Raw genomic sequence first — 21102 nt, forward strand, 5'->3', positions numbered from 1 at the left:
TTCCATACATACAAATGCCACATGTCAGGGTTTGCATTGTGGCAATAAAATAAAGGTTCTAAGTTTTGTGTCTGTGTTGGTGAGATACAGAGCAATAGCAATAGGTACGGAATAGAAGATGCCTAAACAGAACTAATATAGCAGATGTGGGAGCGTAGAGGCTGAGATAACCATAAGAACATAAATCCCTTGGTGTTTCACAGAAGTCTTCAAAAAGGCATTGTACTCCCCCAGATCAGACATGGAAGTTTGATCCAGATCTTATTTGGATCTGAAAGGTGAAGAAGACTCCAGTGGACATCTGGGAGGTACATAGGTCTCTCTGATCATGTCTTTCTTCTGTTTATAAACCTTTACTCCATCCTACTACACAGAGAGTAAAGCTCAAACATAAAGTTTAGCAGTATAAAAATAAGATTTTGACCCAAGGATACCTGAATTCTGCCTTGGCCCTGCCATCTATACGGTTCTTGAAGGAGAAGACAAAAAAGGATCAACAACATTTTATAATCTAGGTGTATATGCCTGGTAATCCAATGCAGAAAGTTCTGGAAATTGAGCATATGACTGAGGCTCAGAGCCTAGACAGGGCCTCTTCCTTTCCCTAAGTCCAACTCATCACTGGACAGTGTCCAGAGACTCAAGGAAAGGAACTGTGTGGTGCACAAGTGAGGGGAAAAGGGATTAGGGTGCATCCTAGTGACCTTATCTTAGTTACATCTGGAAAGTTACTATTTCCAAATAAAGCCATATTCTGAGGTACTGGGGGTTGGGACTTCAACACATTTAACTTTGGAGGGGACACATTTCAATGCATAACAGGATGACTGAGGGTGAATTTGGTGAGCACCTTTACATAAAATTAGCTTTAATAAAAGAGTAAGAACTCTGCAAATGCAGTGACATATTTTACTAAAGCAAATAACTAAAGCAATTTCTCAGAAATTCTTTCTACCTTTTACCTTTTATTTTATTTTGATTCTTTAAACTGAATTGGGAACAAGGGAAGTGTTTGTGTAACCATTGATGGTTATAGTATTTATCTCTGATGCAGTCAATGCCTGGGAAACATTGTTTATAAGTGATCCTGGGTAAATAATTCACTTATCTGGGTCTGTGTTTTCTTATCTGTAAAGTGAGAGGACTGAACTAGATTTTGAGTTTCCATCTCAAAAATCTCTGGTTTATAATTATTTAAAGTTCATTACAGCCCAATGGGGGAAAGGAGAAAAATAGTTGAAAACGTGTGAGGAAGTTTGCTACACATTAATAATTTAATGCACAACAAACAGCATATATAGCTGGAGACAGGAGACATCTGGGAGAAACCATCATGGGGCTTATATTTCCACCACGTCCATGATTTTATCCCTCGTTTCCAGTGCCTGGAACAGTGCCAGCCACAGTAGGTATTCAGTAATTAATGAAAGAATGAATGTAGGCGAGAAATGCACTGGTGCGTACTGGGAACTATAAGTAGTTTGGCCACCGCTTATGAGTAGATGGCGAGGAAACAAGATTCTTTCACTCTGGAGGTGTCTACATTGGACAGAGAATAGCTAACGTGTGTGTGTTCATGGGTGCATGTGTTTATGCTGCAGCAACCCAGAGTGATAAACGGCTCCATGCATGCATATGGATGATAAGGACAGCTCGAGAGTTTCCCTTTGTAAGAATCTTTACAAATAGTCCAAAGGTAGTATCATTTCTTAAAGCCACGTGGTCCCACACGTGCACTCAAATTTCTGCTCCCTTTAAGCTGTAAGTAGGCTGGCCCTGGGACTCGTCGCAGAGTAAGCAGCGACTGGAGGTTTCTACAACCCAGGGCTTTCTAGAAGGGAGTGAGAGGGACCTCATTGAGCAGACGTAAAAATGAAGTACACTAAGACCCCACCCACCTTATTTGACCGCTCTAAGGCGGACCCAGCTCTCTGATCGCTTGCTCTCCCAAGAGATTGAGATAGCAAGAAACGCCTGTTACGGCCTCCAGGCCGGCAGAGGGAGCCCAGTCGCAGGGTGAAGCAGAGAGCACGTCTGCCGGGCGCCGTCCGCACTGCGCAGCCGCGGACGGGCCTTTCCCCCATCCCCTTTCTCAGCCTGGTGGCGGGCCTAGGGCGGGAGGCGCTGGAGGGGACGCGGGCTTGCAAAACTATGAGCGCGGCGGCTTCGGGCCCTGGCCGGCGGGCGCGAGTGTCCCGCCTGGTCTCCTTCAGCGCGACCCATCGGCTCCACAGGTGGGGTGTGCCTACAGTACCAGTGGTGGGGGCAGCACCTTCGAGCTCCGGAGCTGGGTCCCGGGTGCGGGAGGGGTACGGGTGCCCGCTGATGAGAGGGCGGGGGGCGCGGTGCACTCCTGCGGCCACCAGGCTTCGTTGATGACGTTATAACACCCGCGACCGGCGTCTACCAGCCTTCTGGGGATCGATGTGACGTTGAAAGGTGTTGAACTCGCCCAGGTTACACAGTGCCAGGCACATCGTAAACACTCAGTACATGTTAGCTACCCATAGCTAATACAGTTACAGCAAGGCGAGTTTTGTCCACTTTATACCGAAGAGAAAATGAACCCAGATGTTCACTTTCCTGAGAGCAAGCAGCGCAGTTGGGATTTGAGCCCAGAGTACTCATACTGCTTCATCGCACTGAAGAGTTGATTTTGAGCAGGGTTTTGCCACTCATTAGCAAGCTCCACTCTCTGAGCATCTGTTTCCTCGTCTGCAAAATGAGGATAATTTCTACCTAACAGTATTCACCTATCCATTTATTCCTTGGACAGGTATTTGTTGTCAGGTCTTGTGCTAGGTAACAGGGGTGCAGCAGTGATCAAGACCTGTCACAGTTTTCTATCTGCAGTGTACAAACTGGCCAATTTTGTGGAGAGTACAGTGAGATAATTTTGTGCAAAAGCTTTGTGAACTGTAGTACTCTAAATGTAAGAAGTAGATGAGCAGGAGAAAGGAAAGTAATAAAGAGAGTCTCAAAAAAGAAAGGGGTTATGTAATAGGAAGCTCAAACATATGAGAGTGGTACGGCCTCATTGAAGATGCACAGTTGATTGGACAGGTATATGTATAAAAATCCATTAAGAAAACGGATTTCTGCCTGGAACAACGGCTGAGTATTGTACTTTTAAAATTTAACCTGCTTTGAATACCCCTGAATGGATTGAAGTTATCAGTAGGCAATAGTTGAGGGATAATGAAGCAAGATTTTAAAGAGAAGATGTACTAGGTCATGTAATTATTTTTCAGGGGGAATGAGATTTTAAGCCACTTGAGGATAAGCGTCTTTTTCTGTTTTAATCACCATGTGCCCTTGCTTCATTCAGCCTGTGCCTAGTATGTAGTAGGTACTCAGTAAATGTTGAATTGAAAAATGGAAGGGCCTTGAGCAGATCAGTTGTTGAAGTCTTGCTGTGGAACAAGGATGTTGAATTTACTTAAGCTAATTTGTATGGTATAGTCCTCTAATTAGGGGGCATACACTGGTTCCTGACATAAAATTGAGTAATGAAATCAAATTGATTTATGACTCTCCATTTGATGAGCTAAAGAATAGTAAGTTGTGAAGTTTTTCAAAGGCTAGAGCAAACAATAAGCGTAGGGAACAGAGAAGGTATCTGAACATGTATCATGTTGACTTTTTTTTTTTTTTTTTGGTCAGCAAATCTCTGAGTAATGAGGAAAACTTGAAACTGTTTGGGAAATGCAACAACCCAAATGGCCATGGGCACAATTATAAAGGTGAGAGAAAAACTGGTGAAATTTTAGCCCTTTCGGTAGTGATGAAAGAGTGTTCAGCATATACAGTCTAAATGAGTATAAGAAACCTTATGGACAGAACATGAATGCTTTGAGCCTTGAATGAGAAATTAAATGGAAGTTCAAAATGAAAAGATCTGTTGCCTTAGTTGGATGTATCTTAAGTTTTACTATGCAATTGTCTGCTGTTATAGATCAAAACAGTGAATGGCTTAAATACTTTTTTCCTTGGCCTTAAGAGTACATGACGTTCTTTTGGCACCATGTTTCCTTCTAATTAGGTATTGCTGAGGTCAATGTTAAAATTAGACTGTATTCATTGAGTAAATAATGACTGACAAAGGGAGCATATTGGCTCAAGATATGCGGCATGGCAGGAAAATAGGTTGGGTCTAAAACTTTGACAGTAGTGTTCCAAGAAAGTAATTAATTTATGCAAGGACAAGGGACTTGATTATTTGAGATACAGATGATATCTCACAAAACAGCTATGTAAGCCATAGAGCATCACAGCATATGGTATGATGGAGTAAAAAGACCAGAAAAGATGTCAGAAGTTTGGGATTTCTAGTTTAGTTACTGCCTAACTTACTTGACCTATGATATCTCTCATTCTCCGTTTGCTCACTTATCACATAATACCTAATGGTGTCTGTATGGAGCTGAAAAAAATATGAAAAAGTCATTAATTTGTAGAGCACTCTGATCATCAAGATTTTTCAGAAGTTTCATACAAGTACTTGTTAATTTACAGAGCATTACTATAAACTGTGTTTACATTCACATGAGTAAAGGAATAAGAATTTTAGGCCCAGTAGTAGTTTTGCTTGCTCAGAAAGGTACTTGGACCAGCTCAGTGTGTAGCTGAATTTCTTCCTGTATATTTTCTACTTTTACAGGCAGTGATCAAGCAGCATCTTGATCTTACCTAGTGGAGATTCCTTCCAAGTGCATCATAAACAGAATTTATACCCTTTTTGGCCTTGGCTAAGCACCTCTAAGTTCCTCTGCCTTGGTTGATAAAAAGATCTAAACTAAAAGATGTTCTGGGGGAAAATATAGCTTTGTGGGGTGAGATCTAATAATTTATGTTAGTAACTTGTGTTTGGATGTTACTCTGTTGAAAGTCATGTTTCTTTTTGGTATTTTGTTTTCTTCCCCATAGTTGTGGTGACAGTACATGGAGAGGTACGTGCTGAAAATGTGGTTTGTGCACATTGCTGGGCCCTCTTTCAGCCAACGTGATGGATTCTGTGCTGAAAAATTCTGTTCAAATCAGTATTGCTTCATTGTTGGTCTTTGTGTATGGTGAGCTGCTGCCATTTCAGGCCTTTCCTCTCCCAAAATGTCCTCTTTAATGTGCTGTATGTGGACAGATAGAAGAGCAGTACAGTGAAAAGGAAGCCTAGAGCACTTGGTGTTTCCATGCTGAGATGGATTGTCTCGGGGATGAAGGCCAATGTGGGGACAATTTCTGCACATTGTGCAGCTTAATAATTTACCAGAGGTTTAAATATGAAGAGCATGTTATAGTAATATTCACCTTTGTTTACTTTTTAGATTGATCCTGTTACAGGAATGGTCATGAATTTGACTGACCTCAAAGAGTATATGGAGGTAATGGCATGTTGGATGCTTATTTTGTGCTCTCTTCTGAATATAATATTTGATGGCCCCCTTTTCACTTCCCCAACCAAGTATCATCAGAGGTCCTATGACCTGGCAAGTGGAATTGGGTGAGGGAGTGGGGTAGTAGTTGGAGGAACTTCTCTCAATGTTCTCCTAAAGGTGTTTGGATGACTTAATGGAAATTAGTCATGGTTGTCTTACAATGATAGGAATAAATGTAGCGTGCTCATCTTGTATTTTTTGTTGGTGTATCCTGATTTTCTCTGTTTAACGAATTCTGCCCTTCTTTCAAGACACAGCTTTCTTTTTGAAACTTTCTGCTTCTTCTGTGAATTTTCCTTACACCTTTGATCACAGATTTTAGTACTACCCTGTTTTATTCACTTTAGCTTTATTATAAACTCACTGGGGCAGTTCATCATAGGGATAACAAAAAAGAGGTTGTTCGGTAAAAGACTTACTGATTATATCATTACAGAATTCTTGGATTGTAAGAGACCTCAGAGGTTATCTAAGCCAACTTCTTCATTCCATAGGTTGAGATTGAGAGATGCTGAACAGTTAACCAACTGACTTGCCCTAGGTCATGTAGTTAGTCCTTTACAAAGTTGAGATTAGATTTTCTTCCATCCACCTTAGTTTTTAAAATGCCTTCATTTCACCTGTTTACTTTGTTTCAGCTTTGCTCCTTATTTTGTTCTAAAATTTGACATTTGTTTCATAAAAATGCTGTTATTAATAATCATTACTTCTTTCACGTTACTAATCTCCCATATATTCAATAAGTATGCCTGCTTTGCATCAGTCTTTGAGCTGAGTACTAGGAATCCAATGATGAATGAGACATAGCTGTTAGCCACAGAGTGCTCACATGACTTTTTAAACTTTCTTTTTTTTTTAATTAATTAATTTATTTATGGCTGTGTTGGGTCTTTGTTGCTGTGCGCAGGCTTTCTCTAGTTGCGTCGAGCGGGCGCTACTCTTTGTTGTGGTGTGAGAGCTTCTCACTGCGGTGGCTTCTCTTTGTTGCAGAGCACAGGCTCTGGGCGTGTGGGCTTCAGTAGTTGTGGCATGCGGGCTTTAGAGCACAGGCTCGGTAGCTGTTGTGCATGGGCTTAGTTGCTCCGCGGCATGTGGGATCTTCCCGGACCAGGGCTCGAACCCGTGTCCCCTGCTTTGGCAGGCGGATTCTTAACCACTGCGCCATCAGGGAAGCTCTCACGTGACTTTTTATAGCAGGTAAAGAATAGTAAGTGCTCAATAAGTGTTGCTTGAATAAATGAATAGGAGAATGAGTGAATGAACAAACAGTACTGTGCTCAAAGTACTGTAGGAAAGCTGTAAAGTCAGAGTGCTTACATTTACTGGTGACATAAAAAAATATATATATATACACACACACACGCACACACAAATACAAGACAACAACTTGAGAAATATAAGAGGCACCCCAAGCAGGCATACAGTTAAATACTAAAGGAGAGGTTCTCTACACTTTTTCTCCATATTTGCATACCTGAGGGATACCACACACCACACACTTTAGTACTTTTACATGAGTAAAAGTGGCTGATCATGGCATACAGAGTCAAATTAGAAGGAGCCCTGTAGAAGAGGCTTCAATGGAAAAGTTGAGATCTGAACTGGAATTTTCAATTAAACAAAGATTAAACAAAGGTTTATTTTCTTGATATCCATATGGATATCATTTGATTTATTTTAAAAGTTGTTTGGTTTAGAACTTACTTTTTTTAATATGATTCTGATTTTGTTCAGACAATGATTGCTATTGTTGTCATTAATGTACCTTTCTTGGAACCATACCATATGGAAACTTAGATTGTTTCACAAATGCTTTTTTTATTGAAATATAGTTGATGAGCAATATTATATAATTTACAGGTGTACAGTATAGTGACTGACAATTTTTAAAGGTTATACTCCATTCATAGTTATTATAAAATATTGGCTATATTCCCCATGTTGTACAATATATTCTTATAGCTTATTTTATACATAATAGTTTGTACCCCTTAATCCCCTACCCCTTTACTGCCCCTCCTCCCTTCCCTCTCCCCACTGGTAACAACTAGTTCTCTTCATCTGAGAGTCTGTTTCTTTCTTGTTATATTCACTAGTTTATTGTATTTTTTAGATTGCTTAGATGTTTTACAATAGCTAAAAGTAAAAATTTACAAAGAATAAGGCAATTACAATTCTTGCCATTGATAAAGAAAAACATTATGTTTAATATTCCTAATACAAGTATTAGGAAGCAATAGTCTTTACATGTTTTTATTTTTTCTTCTAAGAGCCCGAGAGCATTCTTAAATTACACCTTACAGCAGAAATTTAGAACTCCTTACATAATTTTAGTCTCAATCTGCTTTATAAATGTAGTACTCATTGAATGTTTGTCCTAATTAAATTGTGGCATTGTGCTGAAGGTGAGACTGTTAGGGAGAAGTATTTCTAGTAACATTTTGGACAAAATTCAAGAAGTATTAAACTAAATTCTGAATCACAATGGCTTGTTATGAGAAAGCTCCAGTGAATTCTCTATTTTTTGGTTTCTTACCTCTTTGCATTCAGTAATGAGAATATCCAGTCATTGTGGAGAGCTAGGCCTTACTTTATTTTACAACTTTAAACTTTCTGAGATTGTTTTATAAGACACCAAGTACTTGCAAGTATCGAGTTAGTGACTAAATGATAAGGTAAGGTTTAGAGGCAAAGGTAGGATACTTTGGAATATGAGTCATAAATGGAATTAGTGATGTTTTTCCTTTGTTTTGTCTATAGGAGGCAATTATGAAGCCCCTTGATCATAAGAATCTGGATCTGGATGTGCCGTATTTTGCAGATGTTGTAAGGTGAGTGACTATCTTACTTTATGTAAATAGTAAGAAAGAAGAATCGATTTTAACATTTTACTTGATTATTGTGTGATTTCTAAAGTTTTAGTGTAATATCTTTTAAAACTAGAATTTCTATTCTCTGTAAGTATTAAACATGAAGTTTTGTTTATTTGCCTTTTGATCTTCTTTCCTTTTCTTCTACAGCACGACAGAAAATGTAGCTGTATATATCTGGGAAAACCTCCAGAAATTTCTTCCTATAGGAGTTCTTTATAAAGTAAAAGTATATGAAACTGATAATAATATTGTAGTCTATAAAGGAGAATAACTCTTAGAAGTTAATACTATAGAATGATTTAATTTTTTTCCATATTTGAAGAAGATCTTTATCCCCTTGGACGATTAAGAAGTCATCACATAATTGTTGCATCTCCATATTGAGTTCTGGAGCACTTGATTTATTGGAATCATTGTGAATAAGACCTGTTTTAGACTCAAATCTATTTTAAAATCAAATTTGTAATGTATTCTGAGTATCATTTAAAGAGTCTTTCATCTATAGATTAAAATCATTTCAGCAAAATGTTTGGTGTAGAATTATATGAAAGCAAAAGAAATCTGTTTTTTCCATTATATCATTTGTAGTATTCATTTTTTTTCTTGGTATAATGTAAATGGCAAAAATGTTTATAAGACTTACAGTAGGTGAATCTTATAAAAAATAAAATACAGGTGATCACCAAGTCTAGAAACATAGACAACATTCTATTTCTTAGTAGATTGAGCTCCCTTGATCACTTCTAGAATATGCTAAAGGTGCAAGTTTATTCAGTGAAAATTAGTCACAAATCATCTGAGGCAATGCATTGTAAATAGGTGTACAAGGACTGATGGGAATGTTGCTTTAATACACATTGTTCATTGCACATTTGCACAGCTTATTGAACTATGAACTGCTAGTGAGGAATAGCACATTGAACATAATCATGGAAGATCAGTAAACTGCTTATGTATATTTGTCTGTGTTTCCAGACCTTGTGGCTACATGAACAATTTAAACTCAGAAGGCTGAAGAATAATCACATGTATTAAACCCTGTTAAAATAATCAACATGAAAAGGATATATTACTCTGTAAAGGATCTCTTATATACAGTTTTTCCTAATTAATTCCATTTTGTTCTGATCACTAAATTTATCTGCTTAGTTGAACTATATTTTTCATCCCTGGTATCTTTTTCTGATGCCTAAATCCACAAGAACGTGTTTGCTTTCTTTGCAAAAAGAACTGTTCTCACTTGTGTTCTCATTTGTATTCTGGACTTCTTAAATATAGGGTTTCATTTTTCTCTCCACATAGCAACTAGTACACAATGGACTCTTAGAATGTTGCTGCCTGAAAATAGTAAAAGGACATGTGTGGTGATTACTATACTAAAAAAATTTTCCAAGGAGTACACTTTTATTTTGGAGAGTTATTAACTACAGGAATTCTATGGTAAATTTTTTTTTTTTTTTTAAAGTTCTTTTAAGATAAATTTGTTTATTTATTTATTTTTGGCTGTGTTTGGTCTTCGTTGCTGCGTGCGGGTTTTCTCTAGTTGTGGCGAGCGGGGGCTACTCGTCCTTGCCGTGCGCAGGCTTCTCACTGCGGTGGCTTCTCTTGCTGTGGAGCACAGGCTCCAGGCGCGCGGGCTACAGTAGTTGTGGCTCACGGGCTCTAGAGCGCAGGCTCAGTAGTTGTGGCTCACGGGCTTAGGTGCTCCGCGGCATGTGGGATCTTCCCAGACCAGGGCTTGAACCCGTGTACCCTGCATTGGCAGGCGGATTCTTAACCACCGCGCCACCAGGGAAGTCCTATGGTAAATTTTGACAATAATACAATGCCCACTTGATTAAATTTAAATGTGTTTTAGTTATCAACACAATTTTTATGTTACTTATTCATGTATATTTTGTATTGATTACTTGAAAGGCAGGATAGCGATAATTTGCTAAGGCACTTTATGTTTTAATTCCCACAGCTTCCATGCAAGGTATTATTCCCACTTTACAGATGAGAAAATTAAAATTGAACTGAGTTTAAGCTACTTGCCTAAGCTCACTCAGCAAATTAATAGCAAACTGAGTGTTTGATACTCAGTCTGACTCTCAAGCACACACTTTTTTTTTAAGGAATTCTAATAATTTACTTGGCTCTCGTCTAAAATTGTTAATAAATTCCCTTTGATACACCCCAGTAACACTTCCTATATCTCTTTTTCTCTCCTTTTCAATTTTCTGTAAACCCACATTACTCTGTAGCCTCTTATTTACAAACCACACTCCAATACAGTTCCCCTTTTCTCAACTGGTTTGCATTTCTGTCCATGCCTCTTTGTCACTTATTTATTTATTTACTTTTTGGGCTGTATTGGGTCTTTGTTGCTGCGCGTGGTTTTCTCTAGTTGTGGCAAGCGGGGGCTACCCTTTGTTGCGGTGTGTGGGCTTCTCATTGTGGTGGCTTCTCTTGTTGAGGAGCACGGGCTCTAGGTGCGTGGGCTTCAGTAGTTGTGGCATGAGGGCTCTAGAGCACAGGCTCAGCAGTTGTGGCTCACGGACTTAGTTGCTCCGCAGCATGTGGGATCTTCCCGACCAGGGCTCTAATCAGTGTCCCCTGTATTGGCAGGCGGATTCCCAGTCACTGCGCCAACAGGGAAGTCCCTGTCACTTATTTTTAAATTACCCTACATCAATTAGCTTTTCTCTTCTTCCCACCTCTTCCTAATCTTGAACTGTGCATCTCAAGAGTCCATCAGTCCATCCTGGTAGAGTGACCTTTTCTCTGGAGGAAAAGATGGGGGGCTCATTTTTTCTCTTTCCCCAGAAGAACAGCTATCCTGAAGTTGAAATGTATATTCTTCTTTTTTTTTTTTAAATAGATCATTATTGGAGTATAATTGCTTCACAATACTGTGTTAGTTTCTGTTGCACAAAAAAGCAAATCAGCCATATGCATACACATGTCGCCATATCCCCTCCCTCTTGAGCCTCCCTCCCACCCTCCCTATCCCACCCCTCTAGGTCATCGCAAAGCACTGAGCCGATCTCCCTGTGCTATGCAGCTGCTTCCCACCAGCCAACTATTTTACATTCGGTAGTGTATATAGGTCAATGCTACTCTCTCACTGCACCTCAGCTTCCCCCTCCCACCCCATGTCCTCAAGTCCATTCTCTATGTCTACCTCTTTATTCCTGCCCTGCAACTAGTTCATCAGTACCATTTCTTTTTGTTTTTTAGATTCCATATATATGTGGTAGCATATGGTATTTGCTTTTCTCTTTCTGACTTACTTTACTCTGTATGACAGATTCTAGGTCCATCCACCTCACTACAGATAACTCAATTTTGTTTCTTTTTATGGCTGAGTAATATTCCATTGTATATATGTGCCACATCTTCTTTATCCATTCATCTCTCAATGGACATTTAGATTGGTTTCATGACCTGGCTATTGTAAATAGTGCTGCAGTGAACATTGTGGTACATGTGTCTTTTTCAATTATGGTTTTCTCAGGGTATATGCCCAGTAGTGGGATTGCTGGGTCATATGGTAGTTCTAATTTTAGTTTCTTAAGGAACCTCTGTACTGTTTTCCATAGTAGTTGTATCTGCAACTCATTGTAGTTTTGATTTGCATCTCTCTAATAATTAGTGATGTTGAGCATCTTTTCACGTGCCTCTTGGCCATCTGCATGTCTTCCTTGGTGAAATGTCTATTTAGGTCTTCCACCCATTTTTTTTTTTTTTTTAGGATTTTAAAAATATTTTATATAATGTTTTTATATACGTCTAGTTGATGTATAAACACAGCCTGAATAAGTACTTTACATTAAATTTAACATTTTCTTTAAATAGACAAAATTTTATATAATACAAAGCCATAAACCTTTTTAAAAAGCATTCAGGTATACAGAATTGTATTATGCATAATCCTTGGTTTATGACACACTCTTGCCACTGATCCATTCAGAACCTCTTTTCAGTCTGTTAGCTGGTTATATTTAATAAGATAATAAGCATCTATAAAGCCACAACCCAGTATAAAAACTGAGATCTTGACAACTGACATCTAGTCATATGTACTCCGTCCATCCTCCTTTTCCTTCAGCTAGAAGTAACCATCATTCAAAATCTGGGTTCATTATTCCTTTGATTTGCATATATGTATGTATATGTATACATGTATACAATTTATAGGGAATATATATACACATATATATTCCTTAAAACTATATATCTTTATATAACATATTTTTTAACTTTTTCACTTTGTAAACAGAACATTGTACACTAATGTTCTAGACTTAATTACTTAAATATTTTATTTGATATTAATATTATTATTGTTATTATTATTATTATTTGGGCCACACGGCGCAGCATGTGGGATCTTAGTTCCCCAACCAGGGATTGAACCCATGCCCCTGCAGTGGAAGTGTAGAGTCTTAACCATTGGACTGCCAGGGAAGTCCCTATTTGATATTATTAAGCTATGGTTCATTCTTATTGTTGAGTGTAGCTTCCACCTATTTTTTAATTGGATTGTTTGATTTTTTGATTTTGAGCTCCATGAGCTGTTTGTACATTTTGGAGACTAATTCTTTGTCTCTTGTTTCATTTGCAAATATTTTCTCCCATTCTGAGGGTTGTCTTTTTGTCTTGTTTATGGTTTCCTTTGCTGTGCAAAAGCTTTTAAGTTCAATGAAGTTCCATTTGTTTATTTTTGTTTTTATTTCTGTTACTCCAGGAGGTGGGTCAAAAAACATCTTGCTGTGGTTTATGTCAGAGTGTTTTTCCTATGTTTTCCTCTTAAGAGTTTTATAGTGTCTGGACTTACATTTAAGTCTTTAATCCATTTGAAGTTTATTTTTGCGTATGGTGTTAGGGAGTGTTCTAATGTCATTCTCTTACATGTAGCTGTCCAGTTTTCCCAGCACCACTTATTTGAAGAGACTGTCTTTTCTCCCTTGTATGTTCTTGCCTCCTTTGTCATAAATTAGGTGCCCATATGTGCGTGGGTTTAGCTCTGGGCATTCTGTCCTGTACCATTGATCTATATTTCTGTTTTTGTGCCAGTACCATACTGTCTTGATTACTGTGGCCTTGTGGTATAGTTTGAAGTTGGGGAGCCTGATTCCTCCAACTCCGTTTTTCTTTCCTAATATTGCTTTGGCTATTCAGGGTCTTTTGTGTTTCCATAAGAATCATAAAATTTTTTGTGCTAATTCAATGAAAAATGCCATTGGTAGTTTGATAGGGATTGCATTGAATCTGTAGATTGCTTTGGGTAGTATAGTCTTTTTCACAATACTGATTCTTCCAGTCTAAGAGCATGGTATATTTCTCTGTCTGTTTATGTCATCTTTGATTTCTTTCATCAGTGTTTTATAGTTTTCTGAGTACAAGTCTTTCACCTCCTTAGGCAGGTTTATTCCTTAGGCAGGTATTTTATTCTTTTTTTTGCAGTGGTAAATAGGAGTGTTTCCTTAATTTCTCTTTCTGATTTTTCATTGTTGGTGTATAGGAATGCCAGAGATTTCTGTGCATTAATTTTGTACCCTGCAACCGTACCATATTTATTGATTAGTTCTAGTAGTTTTCTGGTGGCATTTTTAGGATTTTCTATGTATAGTATCTTGTTATCAGCGAACAGTGACAGTTTTACTTCTTCTTTTCCAATTTGTATTCCTTTTATTTCTTTTTCTTCTCTGATTGCTGTGGCTAGGACTTCCAAAACTATGTTGAATAAGAGTGGCGAGAGTGGACATCCTTGTCTTCTTGCTGATCTTAGTGGAAATGCTTTCAGTTTTTCACCATTGAGTATGATGCCTGCTGTGGGTTTGTCATATATGGCTTTTATTATGTTGAGGTAGGTTCCCTCTGTGCCCATTTCCTGGAGAGTTTTTATCATAAATGGGTGTTGAATTTGTCAAAAGCTTTTTCTGCATCTATTTAGATGATCACATGGTTTTTATTTCTTAATTTGTTAATGTGGTGTATCACATTGATTGATTTGCGTATATTGAAGAATCCTTGCATCCCTGGGATAAATCCCACTTGATCATGGTGTATGATCCTTTTAATGTGCTGTTGGATTCTGTTTGCTAGTATTTTGTTTAGGATTTTTGTATCTATGTTCATCAGTGATGTTGGTCTGTAATTTTCTTTTTTTGTGATATCTTTTTCTGGTTTTGGTATCAGGGTGACGATGGCTTCATAGAATGAATTTGGGAGCGTTTTTCCCTCTGCAATGTTTTGGAAGAGTTTGAAAAGGATCGGTGTTAACTCTTCTCTAAATGTTTGTAGTAGTTGTTTGTAGTAGTCTCTTATAATCCTTTGTATTTCTGTGGTGTCAGTTGTGATTTCTACTTTTTAAAATTATTATTAGTTTATTTATTTTTGGCTGCGTTGGGTCTTCTTTGCTGTGCATAGGCTTTCTCTAGTTGCGGAGAGCGGGGGCTACACTTTGTTGTGGTGCGCGGGCTCCTCATTGTGGTGACTCCTCTTTTTGTGGAGCATGGGCTCTAGGCTTGTGGGCATTAGTAGTTGTGGCATGCGGCCTCAGTAGTTGTGGCTTGTGGGCTCAGTAGTTGTGGCTCGCAGGCTCTAGAGCACAGGCTCAGTAGTTGTAGCGCGTGGGCTTAGTTGGTCCGCAGCACGTGGGATCTTCCCGGACCAGGGCTCGAGCCCATGTCCCCTGCATTGGCAGGCGGATTCTTAAGCACTGCGCTACCAGGTAAGTCCCGATATCTCCTTCTTCATTTCTAATTTTATTGATTTGTGTCCTCTCCCTTTTTTTCTTGATGAGTCTCACTAAGGGTTTTTCAATTTTGTTTATCTTCTCAAAGAAACAGCTTGTAGTTTTATTGATCTTTGCTATTGTTTTCTTCATTTCTATTTCATTTATTTCTTCTCTGATCTTTTTGATTTCTTTCCTTTTCCTGACTTAGGGTTTTCTTTGTTCTTCTTTCTGAGGTTGTTTCAAGTGTAGGGTTATATGGTTTATTTTTCCTGTTTCTTGAAGTGAGATTGTATTGCTATAAACTTCCCTCTTAAAACTGCTTTTGCTGCATCCCATAGGTTTTGGGTTGTCGTGTTTTCATTGTCATTTGTTTCTATGCACTTTTTGATTTCATCTTTGATTTCTTCAGTGATCTCTTGGTTATTTAGTAGTGCACTGTTTAGCCTCCATGTATTTGTGTTTTTTACAGGTTTTTTCCTGTAATCGATTTCCAGTCTCATAGCATTGTGGTCAGAAAAGATGCTTGATACGATTTCAATTTTCTTAAATTTTCTGAGGCTTGATTTGTGACCCAAGATGTGATCTATCCTGGAGAATGTTCCATGTGCACTTCAGAAGAAAGTGTATTCTGCCACTTTTGGGTGGAATGTTATATAAATATCAATTAAATCTATCTGGTCTATTGTGTCATTTAAAGGTTGTGTTTCCTTATTTATTTTCTGTTTGGATGATCTGTCCATTGGTGTAAGTGAGGTGTTAAATTCCCTTCTATTATTGTTACTGTTGATTTCTCCTTTCATGGTTGTAGCATTTGCCTTATGTATTGAGGTGCTTCTATGTTGGGTGCATAAACATTTTTAATTGTTATATCTTCTTCTTAGATTGATCCTTTGATCATTATGTTGTATCCCTCCTTATCTCTTGTAACAGTCTTTATTTTAAAATAAAGTCTATTTTATCTGATACGAGTATTGCTGCTCCAGCTTTCTTTTTATTTCCATTTGCATGGAATATCTTTTTCCATCCCTTCACTTTCAGTCTGTATGTGTCCCTGGGTCTGAAGTGGGTCTCTTGTAGACAGCATATATATGGGTCTTGTTTTTGTATCTGTTCAGCCAGTCTATGTCTTTTGGTTGGGACATTTAATCCATTTACATTCAAGGTTATTATCTATATGTATGTTCTTATTACCATTTTCTTAATTGTTCTGGGTTTGTTTTTGTGGGTCTTTTTCTCCTCTGTGTTACCTGCCTTGAGAAGTTTCTTTAGCATTTGTTGTAAAGCTGGTTTGGTGGTGCTGAATTCTCTTAGCTTTTGCTTGTCTGAAAAGCTTTTGAGTTTTCCATCAAATATGAATGAGATCCTTGCTGAGTAGAGTAATCTTGGTTGTAGGTTTTCTCTTTTATCACTTTAAGTATATCCTGCCACTCCCTTCTGGCCTGCAGAGTTTCTGCTGAAAAATCAGCTGATAACCTTATGGGGATTTCTTTGTATGTTATTTTTTGTTTTTCCCTTGCTGCTTTTAATACTTTTTCTTTGAATTTAATTTTTGTTAGTTTGATTATGTGTCTTGGTGTGTTTTTCCTAGGGTTTATCCTGTATGGGACTCTCTGAGCTTCCTGAACTTGGGTGACTATTTCCTTCCAGATGTTAGGGATGTTTTTGACTATAATCTCTTCAAATATTTTCTCAGACCCTTTCTTTTTCTCTTCTTCTTCTGGGACCCCCTATAATTTGAATGTTGGTGCACTTAGTGTTGTCCCAGAGGTCTCTGAGATTGTCTTCAATTCTTTTTATTCTTTTTCCTTTATTCTGCTCCTGAGCGGTTATTTCCACCATTTTGTCTTCCAGCTCACTTATTCCTTCTTCTGCCTCAGTTATTCTGTTCTTGATTCCTTCTAGTGTATTTTTCATTTCAGTTATTGTGCTGTTCATCTCTGTTTCTTCTTTAGTTCTTCTAGATCTTTGTTAAACATTTCTTGAATTTTCTCAATCCGTGTCTCCATTCTGTTTCCAAGATTCTGGATCATCTTTACTATCATTACTCTGAATTCTTTTTTCAGATAGACTGCCTATTTCCTCTTCATTTATTTGGTCTTGTAGGTTTTTACCTTGTTCCTTCATCTGTGACATATTTTTATGCTGTCTCTTTTTTTTTTTTTTTTTTTTAATGAGTGGGACTGTGTTCCTGTCTTACTGGTTGTTTGGCCTGAGGCTTCCAACACTGGAGTTTATAGGCTATTGAGTAGAGCTGGGTCTTGGTGCTGAGATGAGGAGCTCCATGAGACCTCAGTCTGATGAATATTCCCTGGGGTCTGAGGTTCTCTATTAATCCAGTGGTTTGGACTCGGAGCTCCCGCTGCAGGAGCTTCGGCCCGACTCGTGGCTCGTGAACCAAGATCCTGCAAGCAGCATGGGGCAGCAGGAAAAAAAAGCTAACAGTAACATAGGAAACTAACAGACACGTTAGAAAGAATATAAAAATAAAAATATAGATGAATCAGCAACTAGAAGGTACAACGGTACCACAATAGTAAAAAAAAAAGGAGGAGGGAAAAAAAGGGGTGGGGGAAGGACTTGGCTGTGGAGGGCAGGGCCTAAGCAACGGTGAGGTTTGGGTGGTGGGTGGGGCCTATGCTTAGGACCCACAGGGCTGGAAAAGGCTGTGGGGGTGGGGCTTAGGCTTAATAGAACAGAAGGGGCCCAGGCGTGCCCCCCACCCCTGGCCTCAGAGGATGGGGGACCTCACCTGGGAGCCCAGCAGGCTTCCTGGGCTCAAGTGGGCACGGCAAATGCCCTCCTCTCCTCTCCTGCTCCTCCAGTCTAGGAGGGCCCCTCCTGCCTGCCTCTCTTTTTCTCCCCTAGGCTTCTTTCCTATGCCCCCAAGGACCCACATGACCTGGAGCGGGCTTTGGAGGGCAGGGGATTGGCCTGGGAGCTCAGCAGGGTACCTGGGCCCGAGCGGGCAGGGCAAACGCCCTCTGCTCCTCTCCTGCTCCTCCTGGAGGACCCCTCCCGCCTTCCTCTCCTGGTCTCCCCGGCCTCCCTCCTATGCCCCCAAGAACCCGTGTGGCATGGAGGGGTCAAGCACAGACTCTTAAAAAAAGGATAGTGTATACATTTCAAGATTTTTTTTTTTTTTTTTTTTTTTTTTTTTTTTTTTGCGGTACACGGGCCTCTCACTCACTGCTGCGGCCTCTCCCGTTGCGCAGCACAGGCTCCGGACGCGCAGGCTCAACGGCCATGGCTCATGGGCCCAGCCGCCTCGCGGCATGTGGAATCTTCCCAGACCGGGGCACGAACCCGTGTCCCCTGCATTGGCAGGCGTACTTTCAACCACTGCGCCACCAGGGAAGCCCTCAAGATTTTTTAATACCACATTATGCAGATCTGATATCATATTAGAAAAACATCATTTTTTTAATAGTAACAGGGACACTCCAGGTGTTTGTTGTTCATGAGTTGCTTCAAGAGAACATTTTTTTTCCTACTTGCTCTCCTTAGGAAAGTGAGAATTCTGTTTGTGTACCTACTGTCTGTCTGTCTGTCTATTTAGTGAATGAGTGAGTGAGTAGATGAGTGAAGGACCAAAGATAGGATATAGATGATTTCTTCTAAGTCTCCCTAGAACCTGCTATCAGAGACTTTAGTAAGCTCTATTTTATTATTGCTTTACCTTTTGGTTTTTTCACTACTCCGATACCTTGTGGGCAAAATTATTCTAAGCAGAGTATCTGGTAAATAGTACTCAATAATTTTCACTGATTAAATAAATGAATGGCGTAATGGTAGAAACTGCTCAAATTTTACAGTGTCTTATACATAGTGGACATTTGGGAAATATTTTTAGAATTGAATAACATGAAAAATTTGAGGCTTGAGTTCTAGTCCAAGTGCCATTACTGCTCACTTGTGTCACTTTCATATCAGAGCCTTAGTTCTCCAAAATGAATGTTGGACAGATGTTTTCTGAAGTTGCTTCTGCCTGTTTTTAGATTTTGTATCTCGATGACTTTAAATACCAAATGAGTAAATATTAATTTAGAGAAGGGAAAAATTGTTATGGGGTGGTTAGGTTTGGAAAAGCTTAGTGTGGGCAAGGTTAGTCCTGAATGGTGTTTAAAGTGATGGGACAGGGAGGGTGTTGGTTTAGAATTCAGGAGAAAAGGGGAGAAAATACTGAAAGGGTAAAATTTCATAAGTGAGATTACCAGGGTGGGAGTGTACAAAGTATATTTGGGATATAATGAGTAGATTAATCTTAATAGAATGGTGATGCTGTGTGAGAGAGCCATGGGAAGTTAGCTTGGAAATACAGGATGCAGACAGCCTAGAGAGCCTTAAATATTTGTTTGATTTTTATTCTTTAAGGGTGTTGATGAAAATAATCAATAAACAGTCTATAATAGGAATAGGAAAGAGGTTTATTTGAGCCAAACTGAGGACTATAGTCCAGAAGACAGTCTCTCAGATAACTCTGAGGAACTGCTCAAAGCACAGTTTTGTGTCTTGTCAGAACAGAGAATGTCAAACAAGTCGGGGATACATTCCTTCAACGTTTGAAAAAAACCAGATCAGCATGTACATAGCGAGTCAGTATGGCCTTGGCACCTGAGAAGGGAGTCTTATCGAAGGAGTACCAGCATTGGCGTCCCAGGAAGGGAGGCATTTAATCTTTATTTTTAATATGGCTGTTCTTTACACTTCTGGTCACCATGCCCTTTTCCTTTAATAATTAAAGCAGATGGACAGTGCAGGTTTGGTAAGCCACAAACAGTCTATTTTAGTTAGCAATAACATTTGAGTTAACTCATGTATAAGCCAGAATGACTTCCCCATACCTCAATATGTGAAATTTTTTTTTTTTTACCCAGGGGTAAGGAGCTGTTGAAGTTTTATTTGCTTGCTTTTTAAGGAAGATAGCCAGCTGCACAAAGGGAAGCAAAGAAACCAGTTGCGAAGTCATTACAGGAATCTAGACAGGAGGTGACGGTGTCATGCGTGTGGTGGCGGCAGTGAAGATAGAGTGATGGGAAGGGAAATGGAGCTGATGTCACGCGGCCCTTGCTGTGGTGTCAGGCATTTTGCTAATACTTTTTGTGTTACATCACTTTATCCTTATAACCACTCTGCGGGGTGAGCATACTACTTACCTACTGCTGCATGACACATTATTCCAAACGTAGGGGCTTAAAACAGCATTTATTGAACATTTATTACATGAATGTTTACATTTATTACATATATTAAACATTTATTATTTCACATTTTTAATGTGCCAGAAATCTGGATGTGGTGTAGCTAGGACCTCTGGCTTAGAGTCGCTCACAAGGCTGCAGGCATCTCAAGGCTTGACTGGGAAGGATCAGCCTCCTTGCTCACTTGTGCGGTTGATAGCAGGATTCAGTTCCTCACTGGTTGTTGGAGTTAGGCCTCCATTCCTGCCTTCCTTTCTTGCCATGTAGGCCTTTTCATAGAGCAGCTTCCTTCATCAGAGTGAGCGAGGGAGAGTGCCAGTGAGAGTGAGAGGAGGGGGGCGAGGAGGGAGGGAGAAAAGTGGGGTGTGTGTGAGTGAGAACATGAGCGTTAGCAGGATGGAAGCCACAGCCTGGTAACCTAATCACTTTTCTGTTTGTTGTTCCTTAGAAGCAAGTCACCAGATCCGTCCCACACTCAAGGGGAGGGGATTAAACATATTCTAGTGTGTAAAGTGATATGGAGAATAGCAGGAGATGAGGCTGGAGAGGTAGGCAGGGAGTGTGTAGCATGCCCTTTTTGACCCCAGGGGAGTAAAGCACATTTCATTTTGCAAGAGTGAAAAAGATCTATGATAAGTGTCCGTTTTGTTTTTTAAACTGCAAACTTTTACATTCCTCCTGGAAATGGAATTATCTTAAAGACGGGAAACAGATTGTGCTCATTTTGCTTTTGTTATGTCTGGGATATTTCTAGCCTCCCTTGCACATAGAAAAATCATTGTTAGTTTCACACAATTTAACTTTATAACAAGATTCTGTTGCAAGACAGACATTTTGGAAAATGCCCCAGATAAACACTATCTCTGCATAGC

General features: G+C 39.2%; 2 protein-coding genes across 5 annotated transcripts in view; both read left to right on the forward strand.

Annotated features, from left to right (window-relative positions):
• BCO2 (beta-carotene oxygenase 2) overlaps nt 1–4959 on the forward strand; it is a 61142-nt gene extending 56183 nt beyond the window's left edge. Inside the window, exons 15-16 of the transcript XR_013829360.1 lie at nt 3664–3743; nt 4927–4959. The gene's annotated coding sequence lies outside the window, so the exon portion shown is untranslated. The remainder of the gene's footprint in view (nt 1–3663; nt 3744–4926) is intronic.
• On the forward strand, nt 1955–20483 carry PTS (6-pyruvoyltetrahydropterin synthase). 4 transcript variants are annotated; one of them, XM_079928942.1, is made up of 6 exons: nt 1955–2234; nt 3664–3743; nt 4927–4949; nt 5322–5378; nt 8193–8263; nt 19907–20483. In XM_079928942.1, the coding sequence occupies exons 1-6, from the start codon at nt 2152–2154 to the stop codon at nt 19944–19946; spliced, it is 354 nt and encodes a 117-aa protein (XP_079785068.1). In that variant the 5' UTR covers nt 1955–2151; the 3' UTR covers nt 19947–20483. The 4 variants fall into 4 exon arrangements, with proteins under 4 accessions (XP_079785068.1, XP_079785067.1, XP_079785069.1 ...); XM_079928941.1 differs by lacking the exon at nt 19907–20483 and adding an exon at nt 8453–9894; XM_079928943.1 differs by lacking the exons at nt 4927–4949; nt 19907–20483 and adding an exon at nt 8453–9894 and having other exon boundaries at nt 2096–2234.
• Nucleotides 20484–21102: the final 619 nt, after the last annotated feature.

The sequence above is a fragment of the Stenella coeruleoalba genome (assembly GCF_951394435.1).
Source record: "Stenella coeruleoalba genome assembly, chromosome: 8".
Lineage (NCBI taxonomy): Eukaryota > Metazoa > Chordata > Mammalia > Artiodactyla > Delphinidae > Stenella > Stenella coeruleoalba.

Coding starts and splice junctions, on each gene's coding strand:
- PTS (XM_079928941.1), top strand. CDS start 2,152: ATGAGCGCGGCGGCTTCGGGCCCTGGCCGGCGGGCGCGAGTGTCCCGC. Junction 4,950..5,321: donor TGGTGACAGTACATGGAGAG/GTACGTGCTGAA, acceptor TTTACTTTTTAG/ATTGATCCTGTTACAGGAAT. Junction 5,379..8,192: donor ACCTCAAAGAGTATATGGAG/GTAATGGCATGT, acceptor TTTTGTCTATAG/GAGGCAATTATGAAGCCCCT.